At 42.5% G+C, this 18,839-nt stretch overlaps 2 protein-coding genes across 8 annotated transcripts in view; one reads left to right on the top strand and one right to left on the bottom strand.

The window, feature by feature from the left end:
• Positions 1-7,813, top strand: part of ralgapa2 (Ral GTPase activating protein catalytic subunit alpha 2) — a 66,105-nt gene extending 58,292 nt beyond the window's left edge. For 3 of the 7 annotated variants that reach the window (XM_049739375.2, XM_049739372.2, XM_049739374.2), the window contains one exon: positions 712-4,129. In XM_049739375.2, the coding sequence (XP_049595332.1) occupies positions 712-1,258 (547 nt within the window). In that variant the 3' untranslated portion in view covers positions 1,259-4,129. Of the gene's footprint in view, positions 1-711; positions 4,130-5,709 lie in introns of those variants that run through there. The other 4 variants (XM_049739376.2, XM_049739381.2, XM_049739377.2 and 1 more) reach the window with 4 other exon arrangements.
• Positions 7,814-9,493: 1,680 nt separating this feature from the next.
• insm1b (insulinoma-associated 1b) lies at positions 9,494-12,276 on the bottom strand. Its single transcript, XM_049739382.2, has one exon. The coding sequence runs from the start codon at positions 11,948-11,950 to the stop codon at positions 10,478-10,480; it is 1,473 nt and encodes a 490-aa protein (XP_049595339.1). The 5' UTR covers positions 11,951-12,276; the 3' UTR covers positions 9,494-10,477.
• Between the last annotated feature and the right edge of the window lie 6,563 nt (positions 12,277-18,839).

The raw sequence follows: 18,839 nt of genomic DNA, 5'->3' as shown, positions 1-18,839 counted from the left end.
CTTAGCTTCCCACATATTTGAAATTTATTTATTTATTTATTTATTTAAACCTGTCCTCACCCTAGGACACAGGTGTCAAACACAAGGCCCGGGGGCCAGATACGGCCCGCCACATCATTTATGTGGCCCTTGAAGAAAAATTGTGCATCAAATTCGTGTCATTACTAGAATTGCAAATTGTCTTCACTTTTTATATATTTTTTAAAAAATATTTGACCAGTTTTTACTCGTCTGATTTGAAAATGAGTTATTTGTCCGTTTGTTTTGTAGCTATTACTGTATATAATGAGGTGCTCATACATTTATTTGGGTTGACAGTCATAATGGCCCTCCGAAAGAAGCTATGACTACAATGCGGCCCGCGAAAAAAATGAGTTTGACACCCCTAAATATACAATCTTGGAATTTCCTAGGGCCTAGGAAATTCCAAGATTGTATATTTAGAGAAAAAAAAAAAGAGGTGGTATGTTCAGGTTTGGATGGAGCTTGAGTCAGGTGGCACTTGGTGTAATAACTTTGACAACCTCTGCTTTCTGTAATTAGGAATGAATGTCAAACAAGTGCATATTATTTTCACAAAAAATGCAATGTGTTACCAAATATGAGATGTTTTTTTTTTATTTGAATTTGGGAATAGATTTCAATTAGAGTTGATTACTGCTCTTGCTTTGTACTGTATCTTATGTATATTCCTTAACGATGGTTAACCAGCTATGAGGAGAGGGCGCTCTACCTGGAAGCCATTGTCCAGAATCACAGAGAGGTCATGACATTTGAAGATTTTGCCTCGCAGGTGTTCTCTCCCTCCCCCGGCTACCCAACAAGCGGGACAGGTGAGAAATCTCCCATAATGCAATGCACTTCTTTTCATTCAGTCTCCTTGTTTTGTCCAACTTGTTTTCCCATTAGTGCCATTCATCTTCCTTTCGTCTCGTCTTTACATTTTACCTCTCGCCCAAATCGTTTCGCGGCAGGAGGGACGCACCTGCTTGCACTCACCATCCCCATCTTTGCTCTTCTTCCACCGTTACTATTGAATATCAAACAACAGCCGCTGGCTTCAAAGACATGCGCTCCTCAAGCCACTTTGTGCAATGTCTTTCCCATGAATATAAGCAGCCCTGTTAAATGGCTCTCGGTGATGGTGCGTGTGTGTGTGTGTCGCCATGAGATCATTCACCAACACTTAAGGGATCCATCCGGCAAACAGCAGCCCGCGGATGTCAGCACAGGACTCTTATCACTTCATGATGAATAGAATACAAAGCGTGCCTTATCTTGTTCTTCCTACTTGTACCAGCACGGATCGATACACAGCTGCACAGAAATCAATGCAGGATTGCACTTCTCTCCTCCGCTGGGTCTTGATGCGCATTCTGGGGCGGAACATACTATACAATAGCACACCATAGACACCGTTTTTTTGTTTTTTTGTTTGTTTGTTTGTTTGTTTGTTTGTTTGTTTGTTTGTTTGTTTGTTTGTTTGTTTGTTTGTTTGTTTGTTTGTTTGTTTTAATATGTGAATCACCTTTTTATTAACTGTTATAATTCTGATTGAGAGACAAAAGCTATGGATTTGAACAGATATTTGAAAAATATTGAAGTACGCACTTGGGCTAATTATACTATACGTAAATCAAAATTACGGTCGCAAAACACTATTTTGCCACCTAAAGAGACACTTTTCTGCAATAAAATATAAGTCAGGTTGTTTGGCCTTCAGAACTGAAATTTAAAAGTAAGTAATATTACAGTGATCCCTCACTACTTCGCGTTTCGTTTATCGCGGTTTCACTACATCACGGACTTTTTTTTCCAAATTAAAAAAATATTTAAAAGTCAAAATAAAACTTCTAAATTGAGGAAACGTGTCTAACCTTTAGGACAATGCTGTATTGCTCCAAATGTTCATTTACATTCCTTTAGAAGTCCGTTTTTGCGTGTTAGTACGATCGCGAATTAGCATCTTTCCGCTAACTTGTCAGCCTGCCCAGTACTTCTTGTTGGTGACCGTACTTTGCGGATTTCACCTATGGCGGGTGGTTTTTGGAACCAATTATCCTCGATAAACACGGGATTACTGCACTTTGCTAATTTTTTTTCCGCCTGTCAAATATTCCAATTTTGTTGTCTTGGTCCTGTTGCAAGTGTGCCTGTGTGTTTGCGGGTGGGGTGTCTGTCTGTCAGCTGTTCCCTCCGTGCTGTTCTGCTTCCCATTGCTGCCACTAACATGTCATCCATGCCTCATGACAGCGTGCAGGCGTTGGCCGGGAATGGTTTGGGACATGGAATACCCTTGGGCCAAACTGGACTGTAAGACTCTTGCTTTGCCTCCTCCACACTCGGCATGACGCCCAACCACAGCCCACCAACATCTGTGTCTCCATTTAGGTCACCCCAATGCCTCACACCCAATAATAGATACCCGGGGGTGCCGCATGATTTAGCTTTTACCCTGAGCAGGACTCCACTGAACATTCATATGCTGCATGCTATGTGCTAATGCCCCTTCTGTGTTTTATCGTGGAGGCTCTGTCTTCGCTCTTGTGCCATCTTGGTCTTCTTGCATGAGTTTGTCCTTCAATATTCCATCCATTGTGCACTTTGTAATTGTGTTTTTGTTGTTTTTATTCAAGTGAGTGCAAAGCCGTGGCCTGAGATGCCGTCACAAGTCAACGACCATCTTGAGATATTGTTTCATGGCTCCTAAGTGTGTTTTTACCATTTGAACTTGCCACTGTTTATACTTTGGACATGCCTCTCTTAAAAATATCACCGGTGGATTCAAAGGTACTCGGTTAATCTCGAGTGAGACTCAAACCTTCCAGCGACGACTAATTGGATGCCAACAACCATCTTTTCAGCAGCTCTGTGTTGTGTGTCTGTCCACTGCTGTCTCACGTGACGCTCTACTTTGTTTCCTTTTTTAGATTAAATTAATCTTAAAGGTCCAAATACTGTATATGACGTAAAGGTAAGCACCCGGGTCAGAGCGACACCCTACCCTTGGCTCGTTCATGCATCCTGGCTGTTGTAACTCAAGCCCCGCCCACCCCCTTCTTTTTTCTCCCCCCCATCCACGACTAACCAATCTTTATTTACTGATCATACTGACAAAGGGAAGGGGACGGCAAAAACCAAGCTGTTTGTTCGCTGGGTGTCCTCCTGTCGAGGCCGGGCTGGTAATTGAGAGCGGTGGCGACAATTAGCACCTGACTAAGTAGCAGCATGAACAATACGGCTACACTTCTGGCCCTTGCTTCTGCATGCCGAGCGTCCTTTATCTCTTTTCTCTGCAAACACTCTTCTCTTTTCATTTCTTTTAAACCCACCTCCCCTCCCCCTGAATTTCCTCCTGTTGGAGTGTGCCTGTTTGCCTGAGGCAGACTCTGAGACCAACACCTGCCACACTGGAAGACGTCTTTGTCATGTGAAGCCTTGTTTGAACTGCCATAGAGGGGACCATTGGGACACCAGCAAGCCCTTTTTTTTGCATTTCCACCTGAAACAAACCGGCTGTGGAAATGTTGACTCTAAATGACAACAACAGGAACTTTTTTGACATGGAAATTCATTCTTACTTAATAAGGCCGCACAAGCAACCGCAGCATGTTGTGAGAGATGCTGCTGGTGGTTGGAGCAGTAGGTTTTAATGGGCCACTTAATGGATAGGCAAGCTTGAGTGGGTGAACTCCACTGCAATCACAAACTAATGAGACTTCTTCCTGTCTATCGTTTGCCTTTGTGGTAGATTTGATTTTAGCACGTAATGAATGTTTACTGTAGGAATTAGTGTCGAAGAATACAGGAATGCAGGATATGAACTGCCTCTGAGGTCGGCCCCCGCGTTTAACCGAACCCGTCCCGTTATTTTCATATTCATATGCAGATTTGAGAATGTTTGGACACCCCACCACCACCACCACTAGTCTACACACCTCCCCTCACACACCCACTGTTTTATCCAAAGCCCCGGCCCCTGGATGCTGCTGGTGTCCACTGTGCTGCTGAGTGTCTGTTACTCCAGCCATCTGCCGTTCCTTTTAGCCGCTGCAACTCGAGATGCTGTGCAAAAAAAAAAAAAAAAATGGCAGCAAATAAAAGGGCAGGGAAAGAAAATAGGCAACCAGATGCTTTCCCAACAAAGCCGAGGAGTTGTTTAAACTCGCGTCATGGGGCAAAGACGGGCAGGGGTCTGCAGGTTGAGCAAGGAAGTCAGGTTGGCGCTGACATTTGATTGTCCTCGCTAACATGTTTTGCCCACCTCCCTGCCTTTCCCATAATTCTTGATGTGCAGCTTTTGGGGACAAAAATGGCACACAAACCACAACAAGACCTTGATGTCTGCTTTTTTAATTTTTTCCACAAGCATTGAAGAAAAAAAATATATATATACGTATATATATATATATATATATTTGTATATATATATATGTATTTATATAGATTAGATAGATAGATAGATAGATAGATAGATAGATAGATAGATAGATAGATAGATAGATAGATAGATAGATAGATAGATAGATAGATAGATAGATAGATAGATAGATAGATAGATAGATAGATAGATAGATAGATAGATAGATAGATAGATAGATAGATTTTTTTCTTAATATTTCTAGCTGTAACCTTTTCTTCCTTTTTTATCACTCAAGCATCTTAACGACCTAGAAAAGCAGTTCCTTCTTTCACAAGCTATGTTTTCCTCAGCATGTGAAACAGCATGAACCTTTAAAATGGGTTTACAGTGGAACCTCTAAAGCCCATCACGTTGAACAACTTGAAAGTTTTTCATCCAAAGTCACGTTGCCATGACGTCATGTGATACTTTAGTTCAACCAGCATCAAAACTAATCCCAGTCATTTAATTATGTGTTTGGGTTTTCTGCAATGTGTAGTTCACTTAGATCAATAACGACGTTGCAACATCAGTTCAACAAAAACCTTTTTCACATCACAACCAAGATCATTTTACAGTTTTTAATTAAAATTAAGAAAATAACAATAAATTGAAAAATTAAATGTCAATGAAATGAAAATGAGAGTGCTTTAAAAAAAAATAATAATAATTAACTGAAACTACATTTTGCATTTATAAACTGACAAAAACATTCTGTTTTCATCTTTGTCAATTATTTCATGTATGAGCTTTTGGGGTTTATTTTAAATGTAATTAGTTTGATATTCGTGGTTGTGAAGAAGAAAAGTCAAAATGTCATTTGGGGTTTGTAGTCTCTTTTATTATTAACAATACTGAGTGGCCTTTTTTTATCTTACACTCCACCTCTATAGTTTATGTAAAAAAAAAAAAAAACATGCTAATATGAAAATGAAGCAATTTCAAAGAAATAGAAACTAATACAAACTAACAAATTAAATTATTTTAATGTCCATTATTTCCGATGATAAAATAAGTTAAATTTCAAACCAAGTGGGTGTCGACCAGCATCCCAAAACAGATTGACTTTAGCGGCTCCACTGTGCCTCCTCATGTCTTCATCCTAATGACTGAAGCCAGGGAACAATTTTTTTAGTTGTGAACGGTGGCTCAAGTGGGGGTATTTTCATCTGAGGGTACGTTCGCATGCATGAAAAAGCCCTCCCAGATATGCTGAAGAATCACATCGTTTAAGTCTGCGTCTCCCATCATCAAGTTTTTTGTTTTGTTTTTTAACGCTGTCTGTCTTGCCAACTTGTCACTTGCAGGTTCCCTCTCCAGTAGCACAAACACTGAAGTCTCCGCCGCTACACCGACAGACCCTGTTGACCAGGTTTCCCCCACCATGCCCCAGGCCGCCAGGAGCCGAGTCTCCGGAAGACTCCGCCGATCAGCTAGCGCAATAAGCAAATCGTCCTGTTGAGCTGAAATACAGCCTCGATATTTTTTTTTTTTTACTGTAACAAACTATCATGTTTTTGTTGACGTTTTGTTAGCTCATGGCACGTGAATATGTAACTGGAGGCCAATGCGATTTTTAATTTGAGTGGCAATCACTCACTTTGTTGTGACATTTCCTCTTTAAGTAGAACATTAGCCCTAAGCTGTTTCAGCCACTTTGTGTCTTTTTTTCTGCCCCTCTCTTGTGTCCTCTAATGCATTTGAAGAAACCAATCATTCTAGGAAACGGGAGACTTCTTTTACTTGAGCTCATTCATGGTAACTCTTAGTTACCAAATATTGATTTTCCTTTGAAAACCTTTATCTGTCTTCCCCCCCTCCATCTTTTTTTTTTTTTTTTTTTTTTTTTTTTTTTGCATTTGTGTTGGAGGGTGCTACTCATGTGTACTGAGACTCCAACACAAGCTTTGAACGGTATGTTTGAAAGCCACCCTTGCTGCAACACAAGAAGCAGCTGCACTTGCTCTTTTTAAAGCCAGAGTGGACAATCGGTGACATCTTTCTAACTTGAGTGGAACTGAAAATTGTGGGATTTCTTTTTTTTTTTCTCTCTCTTTTTAAATCACTCTAATGTTTCCTTTTTAAATGGATTCAGATAGATCGTGTCATGATTTGATTTATGCAACTCTGCTGGAATGAGAAAAGACTGCGTTTGTAATTGCATTGTGATGTTGTTAACATGGACTCGTGTCCGGTAATTGAATAAGTTCCTGCTGTCTCTTTCCTCCTCGATTTGTTTCCCTGTCCTGTGACATCGACATTCCAACATTCAAGCCATTGATTTTTTTTTCTTTGCACTTTTTTTGTCAACTAGCATTGAATGTTCTTGAAAGTATATTGCTTTAAATTTTATTTTTTCCTCTATATTTCTTAGATGTAAATAGAATGTTATTTGAGGAATTATTTCTGCTGTTGTCGTTTTGTGTAGGCAAAGCTCAACTCAGTGCACTGACGAGTGTGTGTTTGTGTGTGTGTGTGTGTGAGACATGGATTGTCTGTCCGCTCTGATGCCGTCCCAAGGTTGTTTGAGACAAAACATGGACGATCTTCAACTCGTCATCTTTACCAGAGTGTTTTCTCTCTCTCCCCTGCGACCCACAACAAAAACAACAGCAGATGGATTTGGAATGGCGGGTCCTCTTAATTATATGTGCCGCGTGTGCGTCTCTCTCTTGTCTTTACCGGCGAATGGAATCAAGTGGTCCCTCCTCGTTCCCATGATCCACGAGCTTGGGTTTGACGTGGCATGCCTGAGGTGAACTCTCAGAGGCCTCTAAGCAACAGCCTAGCTGGCGCTCTCACCTCTCCAAGTTACTCGGGTTGCCATGGCAGCCAGGTGTCCTCTGAGGACTCCACCCAGGCTGCAAGCTTGTCCCCATCTGGTGCATTTATATATGCCTTACTTTTCCACTCCTTCTCCTCACATATTTCCAGCTATGTTTGTTTGCTAATGGATGTAAACATGCAGCTACTTAAAGCTGGTGAGATGTTTGGACTTTTTATGTCTGGAAGAAAATGAATGTATGAATCCCTAGCGTCAAGGTTTTTTTTACTCTCCCCTTTAAGAACCACTTGAAATAAATATCTAAAGATTGTAGCATAGTAATGATGTCTGTGTCATTGCAGGTGGACCAAGATAAAAAGTGAAGAAAATAACGTGATGTCCCCCCCCCCCCCCCCCCTGGTTTTAGCATTTCTTATGTACTTGGTGTCAAATTTGAGGGCTAGATCACCTTCTTTAATATAAATAAATACCTGTAATATATTCTTTGTATAAGAGTGGAATTTAAAGGGGAAAAAAAGCTTGAAGATTTCCTCTCTTGTCAACATATCAAACAGTTTTTAAATCTGCTATCTTTTATTAGAGATGTGAAAATTGAAACGTTTCATTAAATGCAATTTGAAATTGTACATCGCAGCGTTTCTCCTTTCTTCCGGACATTGCGTAACCTCCAATATGATCCATTAGCGGTTGTGTGTGTTGCGTTGCTGTTACTCTGAGCTTTCTGAGCCAGGCCTCGCTCGTAGCAGTGGGGGTAACCTGACCCTCCTCCCATCTGTCTCCCCTGCTGCTCAACCTCATTTATAGGAGGCCTGCATAATGGAGCCTCACTGGGAGGTGCAGGTGCAAGAGCTCCAAGCACCTTCGGGTGCCCTGCCTCGTCTTTTTCCAGATAAAGACGCCAGAAGCACTTGACCGTAATTTGAGCCCTAAAACTTGAGTGTGCGAAAGAAGCCTAATGTTACCTCATTTTCCTTGATAGGAGATTTTAAGGCTGCATGTCGCGGCTCCTCTGAGCCATCCTCTGTCACTAGGATTTTATATTACGCCTGTGAGCCACTAATATTAGAGTCACATTTACAAAATGTAAAATACCAACGGCCATTATCATTCAGATGGCAGCCTGACAATTAAAAGGAGAAAATTTGGCGGAAGGTTTATGTTTATGTTTGAAGCTGTTTAATTTTTTTCACACGCAGTAAAAAAAATTGGATATTCCATTGCATGCGACTGGAGAGAAGAATTAGAACGTGTTTTAAGTTTCTTTTTAAGTGTACGAATTATAATAATTGTGGTTGCTTTAAATCAATGAAAATTTTTTTGGGTGGAAATCTTTAAGTCCACCTTTATGAGGCAGAGCCTGTCTGCATGCCTTACCTTCACTTTATCTGTCATTTGAAAAATGTAATCCATAAAATGTAAAGTGTTTTTATAACACAAGTATTAAATAAGTCTGATTTGTAGAAAATTTGGAATTATAAGTGAATGCAAAAACTATATTAGAGAATGAGTGACAGAAACAGGCACTGATTTAAGTTGTGCTTTCTCTGCTTTGACTGATTGGCCGGGGATTGCGCAAATTTGATGTGAGCGAGGCTGCCACCCCACCTCACTCAGCCTCGCCCATGTATTGCAGGAAATGTGCAAATTTAAACAATAGTAATCATAAAATCATTTATTTGATCAAAAACAATATGAAACACAGACCAGAAAACTTCACTTGAAAATAACTGTCTGATGCAGGTCGGCTCTGCCTCTTCTGACGATAATACCTTTGCCCAGTGCCCACTGCATAAGACCTATTTTCACACTAGCTCTACGCATTGTTTCTACTTGAGAGGCCACCAGATCACTTCCAGAGGCAATGAAAAGGTATGAATCACAACTGGAGCAAATGTCATCTCAAAAGTGTTGCCTAATAACAGCTTCTGAAGATTACATATAAATCTGTATAAAGCAGAAAGAAAGTGAAGTGCTTGACTTTCCTGAAGCAGGCAGATGTTGCTGCTTCAACAGAGAAATTATTTACAAAAAAAAAAAAAAAAAAGGGGGGGTGCTCTGTCGGGTCTGGACCTATTGAGTGAATTTCTGATGAAACCCAAAATGGGGAGTCAAACTTTTTTTTCTGCAACAAATACAAGTGTGTGCGTGAGTGTGTGTTTATTTGTGTTGTTTCTTTTATCTAAAAGGTGAATTATGGGTTACCAAAATAACTTACAATATTTTATTTGTTATAACCTGGGTGTGCAATATTTTGTATGTATTTAATAAGCTTAATTCTATCCAAATGAAACCACCTTGAGTCAATATTGTCATTTTGAAAATATTTTTTATTCTTTTTGATAGACAACAACAATATACACATACAATCAAAGCGCTATAAAAGCCAACATTTAGGAAAAATAACATCCTTAAAAAAGATTGCATCTAAGTTAAGAGCTTCGTGTTTTTGTTTTCTCCTTCTTTTTACAAGAGTTGCGGGTATCGATGATTAGAACCCGACCCACGACACTTGTCGCAACTCATAAATTAGACAAGAAAAAAAAAAAAGTCAATTTGGCTAAACGACATGTAAACTGCCAGTACGATTCACAGAGTGGGAGGGGGGGAGGGGGGGCAATCACAACAAACACATCAATAAGTTACATAAAATCATTAGAATAAATAAATAAATAAACATATGACAACAAAAATATTGCAACAATCTTCAATTGTAATAATAGTAATAATCGCATTAAAATATGTGCCAGCGTTCCAAATGAAAACAATCTATGTTGACTCCTTAAGGCAGTTGTACAGCGGGATTTGGATGAGATGGAGGCTATTTCGTTCTACACTAAAGGCATTTGTGGTTCTACTTAACAGACAATCCTTCAGTCACACATTATTAAGAGTAAGACAAACTTGATCATTTTGTCTTCCATAAACAAAGCTACAGTGATCCTTTTTTTTTTTTAAGAAAAAGAAAGAAAGGCTTCGACGGATTTCTGGACAATTCTTAGGTCTAGAAGCTATCATTGAGTACATGTGCTGTCCTAGAAAAAAAAATACCCTTTAACAGTCAAAACTAAGCTTCTCCGTAAACTAATTTGAGGAAAAGAACGTCTCAAAATAGGGCTATATAGTTTAAATCGAAAGAGAAGCGCTCAACAATCACTGATTGGCATGAAAGGGGAAAGACACCACTTGGAACTTACAATTTTTTTTTTTTTTCTTTTTTCGACCCCCCCTTAAACTTTCCTTTAGTTGTTGGTTCTCTTCTTCCTCCGCGTCTAAAGGCACAAGTTCTGCGTTTAGCAGGCAGGCCGCACGGGCATTTGGAGCAGGATCACCTGACGGTTCTCCGACGGGTGGCACTTGTTTATGTGCCTGGTCAGTCCCGGCGAGCTGTACAGGGTGGCGGGGCAGTACTTGCACGGGTACGTTTGGGACGAGTGCATGAGGCGCAGGTGTCTCTCCTGGCCCGCTCTGCTGTTGAAGCTCTCCCCGCACACGGGACACAGCAGGCGGTCCGCGGGGCTCAGATTGAGGGGACTTTGGTTCGAGGCGTCCTCTGGGGACAAGGAGGCGGGGGAGGATGAAGGTGGCGGCACCTGCTCCGCCGGGAACCCGTTCTCCTCTAGAACTTTCTTCTGCACGACCTGGTGTCCCATGATGTGTTTTCTTAGGTATGCTTGGCGCTTGAACCTCTTCCCGCAGAAGTGGCAGTCGTACGAGCCGTCGTCGGAGCCGGACTCGGACAGACTCGGACTCGGGGTGTCTCTGTCGCTCGCGTCTTTGGCTTCTTCAGAGGCTGATTTGACATCCGCGGGTGACAGTTTGGCCATTTCGGGTTTGGTGCCCTGCGTCGATGGGGGCGGGACTGTTGAGGCGCCGCTGGTTCTGGGTTTGTGCCAGCGGCGGTGCGAAGCCAGGTTGGCGGGGCAGCTGAACATCTTATCGCACTCTGGGCACCGGTACTCGACCCGGACGATGCGGGAGCATTTGTGCTGGGCCAGGGAAAAGGGGTCCGCATAGGCTTCCTTGCAGAGCTGACACACGAACTCCCCTAAAGGCTTGCTGGTTCCCGGCGCATGTGTCCTGGCCTTCACCTCCACCGGACCCTCTTTGATTTTGAGCCCCAGCACGGGGGAGGTGGTCATCTCATCTTCGAAGTTGAGCTTACGGATGGCTTTGGGTTTTTTTGGAGCGCCTTTTGATTTGCGCTCCGTGCCGTCAGCTGCCGGTCTCTTGGTGCCGGCGACGCGGTTGCTTGGTGCCGGCAGCGCGCCGCCACCGCCGGTGCTGCTGGTGGTGCTGATGCTGGTCGTACCGCTTCGGCTGCTGTTGCTGGTACCGATTTTCAAGTCGACCGGGGCGTACAGGAGGTGGTCCAGGCCGGAGAGTGAAGCAGGTGTTGGGAATGACTCAGCAGAAATGGGCGAGCCCAGATTGAAACTACGTTCGAAGTAAGCCCTGTCGTGGTCCTTGCTGATGGGCCGGGTCGGGCTGTACAGGACTTGGCACACCATCTCGGGATTGCCGAACTGGGCCGGCTTCTCCGTTTTTGGCACCGGTGCGTCGGCTGCCCTGAGATCCGGGGATGCCGCGGGGCGGTCCGGGCTGGGCGCCGCGCACATCGGCGGCAGGCATGGCTGGATGTGGGTCGGGAAGGCAGCTCGGGTGAGGTGGGTGCAGGGCTCCTGGAGGTCATCCTCGTCCGGCCGAGTCCTGTAGGAAACATGTGCACACTTCTTGTTTCTTTTTACCAGGAATCCTTTGGGCATGTTGGCTGCGGGGAGCGGCGGGAAGGCACTTGGAGGATGCGGATGTAGTGTCGAGTATCCAGGGCGCTTCGAAATACGGCAACACCTGACGACTGTGCAGGGACTTTATTTCCCCGCTGTATGGCCCCTTCTGTTGCTGAAATGTTTTCGTCTCGAAGGCATAGCTTCACTCTTTTTATGGCGGAATGATGCTATTGTTCTCGCCCCCCCCGATTGCCGCATCCCCGGCCAATCAGATGTCTGTGTGATCCCAGTGGAGTGGTGTGGGAGGGTCCCGAGCCCCGAGCCTTGCTTTTGGTGGATTTCGTTGGAGGGTGTGCAGATAGCTTAGCAGATGCACTGGCGGTTTATTGCATTAATGTGCGCGCCTGGCCCCTCCCAGACGGAGGCACACGCCGGGGCCCTCCTCTTTTTACGCTCTGGTGGCTCCCTATACATGTACACGCGCCGTGGCTTTTGTGGCTCTCTTTTGGGGAGGGGGGGGGGGGGGGGGTAGTTGCTGAAGGAAATCTCCAACACAGAATCAAAATAGGTTGAGACTATCCAAAAACACATTCTTGCTTGTTCCATGCAGTCACTTTTACGCACCACATTTTATGCCCTGCAGCACGCAGCCCTATCAGCAAACTACTTTTATGGGGTTTTCTTTTATCAATACTACAAGGAGAAAGGTGGGGTCGGAAGGGGTCTTTCTTTTTTTTAGGGCACGTGTCTTTCTCGGTAGTTTAACCCCAGCTATAAATCAGACATCTCGCTGCATACATAAGTAATAAGAAGACCCTCTGGTCTTTGCGCACAATAGACACGTCTGCCCATCTTTAAATAGCCTTGCCTATTTCCCCCCACCTTTTTTGTTATCGTTTGGAAAGGCGCGTTGTGCACTCAACAATTTGGTCCACAATGTGACGCGTGCTGTGTGAACTCATCAGCCCCACAAGTAACAAAGGAAAAGATGAAACGTGTTTCCCAAATGTAAATTGAAATAATCCAAAACGTGATTGCATATGCAGCTTTATGGGATTGTTGTTTATAAGTACGTAAATAATGTAAAAAATATGACAGTTTTCAACGAAGCCTATTAAATGTGTATTAAGGTTAAGTCCGCGTATTTCTGCTTAGTTTCACCCCCCCCCCTACAAAGCTCAATGTAAGCTGCGGTGCGCCACTTGGCCGAGTGAGCATTCTTTTCCCCTTTCAGTCAGCAAACGAGGGAGGAATTAATCTCCATCGTCGTACATTGTTCCTCTCATTTGCATAAAGCTGCAGTATGACCAAGTCAAATAATTACACAATCGGAGCTGAGCCTCGGGCCTGTGCGCCTTCCTCTCAATGGGCCCATGTCTGTGTGCGTGCATGCGCGCTCCAGGGTGTGTGCGCGCGCGCACGTGCTGCGCGTGTGCGTGTTTGTGTGTGCGTGCGTGTGTGTGTGTGTGTTCGCGTGTGTCACCTGCCTGTAGGCGCACATCGCTGTTTTTATTTAACTTCGTTTTCAAATGTACCATTTCAGTTGTTGTTTTTTTAAATTTCATTTATTTCCCAATTCCAAAACACAACTACGTATGTTTTGATATAATTTTTTTATTTATTTTGTTTGATATGTTTGCAACTTTTTTCATTTCCACTCTGTCACTGCCAGTCATCTTTGTCTATAATAGGGACGCTTCGATCATATACCTTATATCATATTATGTCTGATAATATAGGATTGCTCGGTTAGTTGAGACTTTGATGGTATTTTAAGGAGTTCCTCTTTCTACCATGTTAATTTCCCCGTAAACCTGCGCGTGGGCCGCTGTCTCGGCCTCGGCTGTGTGCTGATGCGCATGTGCGGCGTTTGTTTGGCGGCGCGTGCTGCCCGGGCTTGTACGGGAAGCATAGGCGCCTAATTAGCATACAGCTGCAGCCAGAAGGCCTCCTCGAGCCTGTTGTCATCCCCCAGTTTTTGTTTCCACACCCTGCGTTCACTTTAATTACTGAGATGGTAGATATGTGTTTCAGATAGCAAAGCGGGTAAATATTTGTGAAGCCTTCAGTAACGATGGCCTCTAAATTGCGTCAGGTGCTGTTGGAGTAAAGACTACTTGAACATTGTTACAGATGACTAAATCTGAATAGATGTTAATACCTTTCAGTTGTAACTGATTATATTTTAATTTTGGGCTTAGCCAGAGTTTGATAAGAAAGGAAGTAAAATCCATCTCATGCGGGAGTCTTTTATGGGGAGAAAGCCTAATTTTATTGAATGATCTGCTGAGGTTGGAAAAAAAAATTAAGTAATGAGCTCTTTTTGACAAAAGGACTAGATGTCTGTGTCTGGGAGTAAAGGGAACAAGTGTGCAGAAATATAAATACTCAAGTATGCAAGGCAAGTTTATTTGTGGAGCACCATTGATGCCTTGACCCTTCTCTGACCCTACAAAGTAAGAAAAGTACAGATCTGCCAATGATGATTCAATTCTGTGTAGTAGTTTGTCATGAAGTATTTTTTTAATATATTCATATATTAAAAATTCATCAATATTATTCATCAATATTATTCATCAATACATGGCGATTGTTCATAGTAAAAACTCCTTGCTGAAAATGTATGTTATCTGGTTATGACTTCCGGCAAGACAGACTGGAATGGTCGCCACTCATTCACATGGCATAGAGACAGAATGCCATTCACACTCATATTTACATGATAATTGAGTGTAAAGTGAACGTATGCTACTTGCGCTGGACTCGGGTGGGATCACCACGACAGTGACTGTTGTATTTCCCCTTGAAGGAGTATGCATTTTAAAAATGCCCTTATTTGGCGTCATGAGGTCACATGATTCCAAATGCTAAGTATTGTATAGTGAAGTCTTACGCCGCCAAAGTAATAAACATATCGTTTATGTAATTGTGTTTAATGCAGCTTTTGATTCAATTGGGCATAATGTTGTGGTCACTTAAATCTAATTTCCCCACAGTTTGTCAAACATTGACAGCGTAGCATTTTTAGGGGGATTATTTCACATTTGATGGGTCTTATTTCGACCGCAGATGCCTCCAAATGAATGATCGGCAAGCCAAATTGAAAGTGCAATAGGACAGGGCTCTAATTGGTGCTCCCTACATGGCCGTCTTCAATGCATTGTCAATCAATTACTGTAATGGATTAGCTGAGGTCTTGTTCTTGCTGCTCCTTTCCATGGAGAGAGCCAGTGAGGGGAGCCAGATTTAATAAGGCTGGCTGCGGACACGGCACAGCCTCACTCTCAGCTTCTGTCCTCGGGCTGAGAGCGTTTGAGCAGGTGTCAACAAGAGAACAAAAGTGGCAAAAAGTAATGCGCATGATTGCTTTAGTGGCTTGTTGGCGAGAACAAAGCAAGGCGATAAAAGTTTGCCACCTCTTTATTGCGTGTCTATTTCCAAATGTCTTGTTTGGAGTCAACATTGTGTTCACAGGTTGGCTCTTCTAAAATAAGATGACACTAAAATATTTCAGTATCTGTCTTTTTTTCGTTGATGAGCACCCCCTGTCAAGAATGTTCTTTGTTATTCACGGTGAAAATATTTGTGAGCTCTGTCTCATGTTCTGTTGTTTCTATTCCTAAAATGTGAAATTTTACTTCACCAGGTATTCTCACTCACCACAAGCATGTTTAAAATCCAGTTTGAGAAAATTGTCTTTGGTCTGTTGTTATGCCGGATGTAGTTTACAGTGGAATTTTTTGAGACGCCTTGTAATTGCTGTAGATGGTTCATGGGTCTTCCTTTAATTGGTTTGCCATTTGAGAGCTTCACTTACTCCACTGTAAAATATTCCAAAAAATACGAAAGCACATAATGCAGACTAGTGTTGGTTTCAAAATGATGTTGATATTCCTGGTCATTAATATACTTTCATTTTCCCACATTAAGTACATCTGCGCAATGTCATGAACTAGCCATATCCAAAAGTCTGCTGTCATCAAACTCTTATTAGTTTGGTGTATAATCGTACCTATTTTGTTAGTATTGGCGTGATAGAAGCCATAATTGTCACATGTATAATCACGTTTTTCTCTATGAGCACAAATGAGAACCAATGTTTTAACTACACCACTTCATATCACAGGCCCCAATAATAATCCGTTTTGTAATATAGCTATTCAGTACTTAATGTTCGGTCGATGAAGCTGACGATTAACATGACACTTATCAGCAGACACAGCATGTGTGCTGAGGGATTGTGTTCACATCCATAGCAAATAAAGCTAAGTGTTGCTGAAGATGATTTTGCCATGGACAGACACAGTATGAGCATGAGCTTTAAAGGGACAGCTAATGCATCTAAATGTCACATTTGCTTCTCTTCCAGAGACGCTATTGTTTAGCAAAAAAAAAAAAGTCTTCCTGTATATCAGTTGCTGGAGTCCCAGGGGCACGTTTAACTAATTTCCTCATCAAAAACAGCGGAGTGTCTCTCGATAATCTTCACAGTCCATTGGTTGTTTGGGGCGGGGTCCCCTGCCAGAAAGCATGCCATGGAATGTTAAACACTAATTCACCTCTGAGCTTCCGAGGTGGATAAAGTGATTGTTCTATCTGGGAGCTGATTAAAACCGCTCCGGCCGTTTGCACCCCCCCCCCCCCCCACACACACACACACACACACACACACACGCTCTTGCATTCACCTCTGACGTCCATCACATTCATTTCTGTATTCATGAGCAGACGAGAAGGTGCAGGGTGCTCGGAGGCCATATTACAGATAATAAGGCCAGCAGGCTTCGCATTTGCTGCCACAGAAAGTCCCCCCCTCCCCCCCACCCCCGCCCAGCTCATTCAATTACTCCACAAGAGTTCTCAGAGGCGCAGCTGCACTATGGGGGTGAAGAGCAGTAAATTGAGGTCCATGCATGTAGACACTTGTGCACACACATACAACCATGCTCGCGTACATGCAGATACAAAGAAGAGGCACGCTATCAAGAGAGTGCTGAGGCAGGTATTTGACCTACATTTTTCACATGACGACTAAAAAGGCTCTGTGAAGATGGTCATGATATTGATAATGACTTCAGCAAAACCGAAATGATACAAGGGCCAATGTTCATAGATTGCAAATATGAGATCATCATCATCTTGATGAAAGTTTAGACAGCAGCTGTATCATGTGGGAGCATGAAAGATGGACTTCTGGCTCACTAGTGGGATGTACCTCTCACTTATATGCTTTTCACTTCCACACCAGCTGCCTTTTCTTTCAATTTTCTACAATTTGCATGCCTGTGCCACTTATTTATTTCACCGCGGTCACAATTTCTTTATACTACTGGTTCAAATTGGATAAGTGACACAGTCCGGGTGCTGTCCATGGTGCTGAATTTGCTAACGTTATCACAGTCAGCCAAAACGTTCTTTTACAACAGTATTTATGTTAAAGTCAGAAAAGGAACTACATTATTATTATTATTATTATTATTATTATTATTATTATTATTATTATTATTATTATTATTATTATTATTATTATTATCATTATTATTATTATTATTATTATTATTATAACCTGTCGAGGGACATCGAAAATAGCCAGTGAGATGGTAGACTTGCTGTTAACAAAAAAGCAAATGCATTTTCACAAATTATTCACAAATGGCTGTTACCTCCTGCCAAAAGGATTGAATTTTTTCTATCAGTAGAAAGGTATATTAAATTTTTACCATAGATCTGCAGTTATTAACCTGGTTTTGCTTTGACACAATGAAGCTGCAGAAAGTGTGAAATGCCAAGGGACAATCGTCTCTGAAGCTCAGTGCACTTAGCATTACACAAAACCACAACAAGTTTATTTGATCTTTGTTTATAGGATTTACAATTTCCCAAACAAGACCCTCCCAGAAAGTGAACACTTCTCATTAGACAGCCTAATTTGCTTTTTCGTATAATTGTGCTGTTTCCTTGCTTATTAAATGATCACCCTAATTAGGGGAGAATAATAGGGTTAATCAGACTCTGCTCATCACACTTACTGCTATTCCTTCAAAAATGAAAGGAAAAGATACAGTACTTGATTAATTATATCAGCCTTTTCATCAAATAGGCTCCACCCCCACCCCCTGAAAATTAATATCATGTTGTAAATGGAAGGAAGGAGCCGGCCGGACACAGACAGATGAAAGATTTCACTCAAATTAATTAAGCACTAATTATGCGGCAGGAGTTGGGAGCAGTTTGCATAATGAGCTCTATCAAAAGAGATCAGTCATGGAGAGGGTCTGTGTTGCGTTTCAATGCAGTCTTTAGATGATGCGCACAAGGCACAACTACATAAGGAGGAGTGGGCACGGGGTTAAATTACTTGTAAGGCCGAGGAGTGTTTATTTTTTTTTTGGGGGGGGGGGGTGTAGGGACAAATTGAAGTCTTCCACAGGATAATAACTGGACGGCAAATTTGCTCTATTATGATCTTGTGCACGTGTTTTGTTTTTGCTGTTAGCTTCAGATGATGAATTCCCTGGCCTGGCAAGAGGCAATAAGAATAGAATACACCTTTAAATCTGAGCTAATCACAAATGCCCTCTCCGGGGAGCCTTAAAGACCCGAATCACCTCCCACCCCAATTGTTGCTCTATTCTGTTATTGCTGATCAGGGAGTCCATTGTGGCCAGCATCCACGCACACAATGCGGGGAAAGGGATTAAACGGGCAAAAATGCTCTCTCGCTCTTTCCGTCTTAATTGCCTGTTTAATCGCCACCGATGTGTGTAGTGCAGTGCATGGAGTTGAGTAACTTGAATTGATTTGCAACGTAGTAGCAGCAATCACGCACACGCTGGCTAATCAAGGTGTGCAGCCCACCGTTGCCCTTCAAGGTCTCCGAGAGGAATTACAAAGACTGTGATTAGTTAATCAAATGAAGAACCCT

The sequence above is a fragment of the Syngnathus scovelli genome, chromosome 14, assembly GCF_024217435.2.
Source record: "Syngnathus scovelli strain Florida chromosome 14, RoL_Ssco_1.2, whole genome shotgun sequence".
Taxonomy (NCBI): Eukaryota; Metazoa; Chordata; class Actinopteri; order Syngnathiformes; family Syngnathidae; genus Syngnathus; species Syngnathus scovelli.
The sequence above is the reverse complement of the archived record's forward strand: the minus strand, read 5'-3'. Positions and strand labels throughout refer to the sequence as shown.

Excerpts from the sequence above, each read along its gene's own strand:
- insm1b (XM_049739382.2), bottom strand. The coding sequence starts at position 11,950 with ATGCCCAAAGGATTCCTGGTAAAAAGAAACAAGAAGTGTGCACATGTT.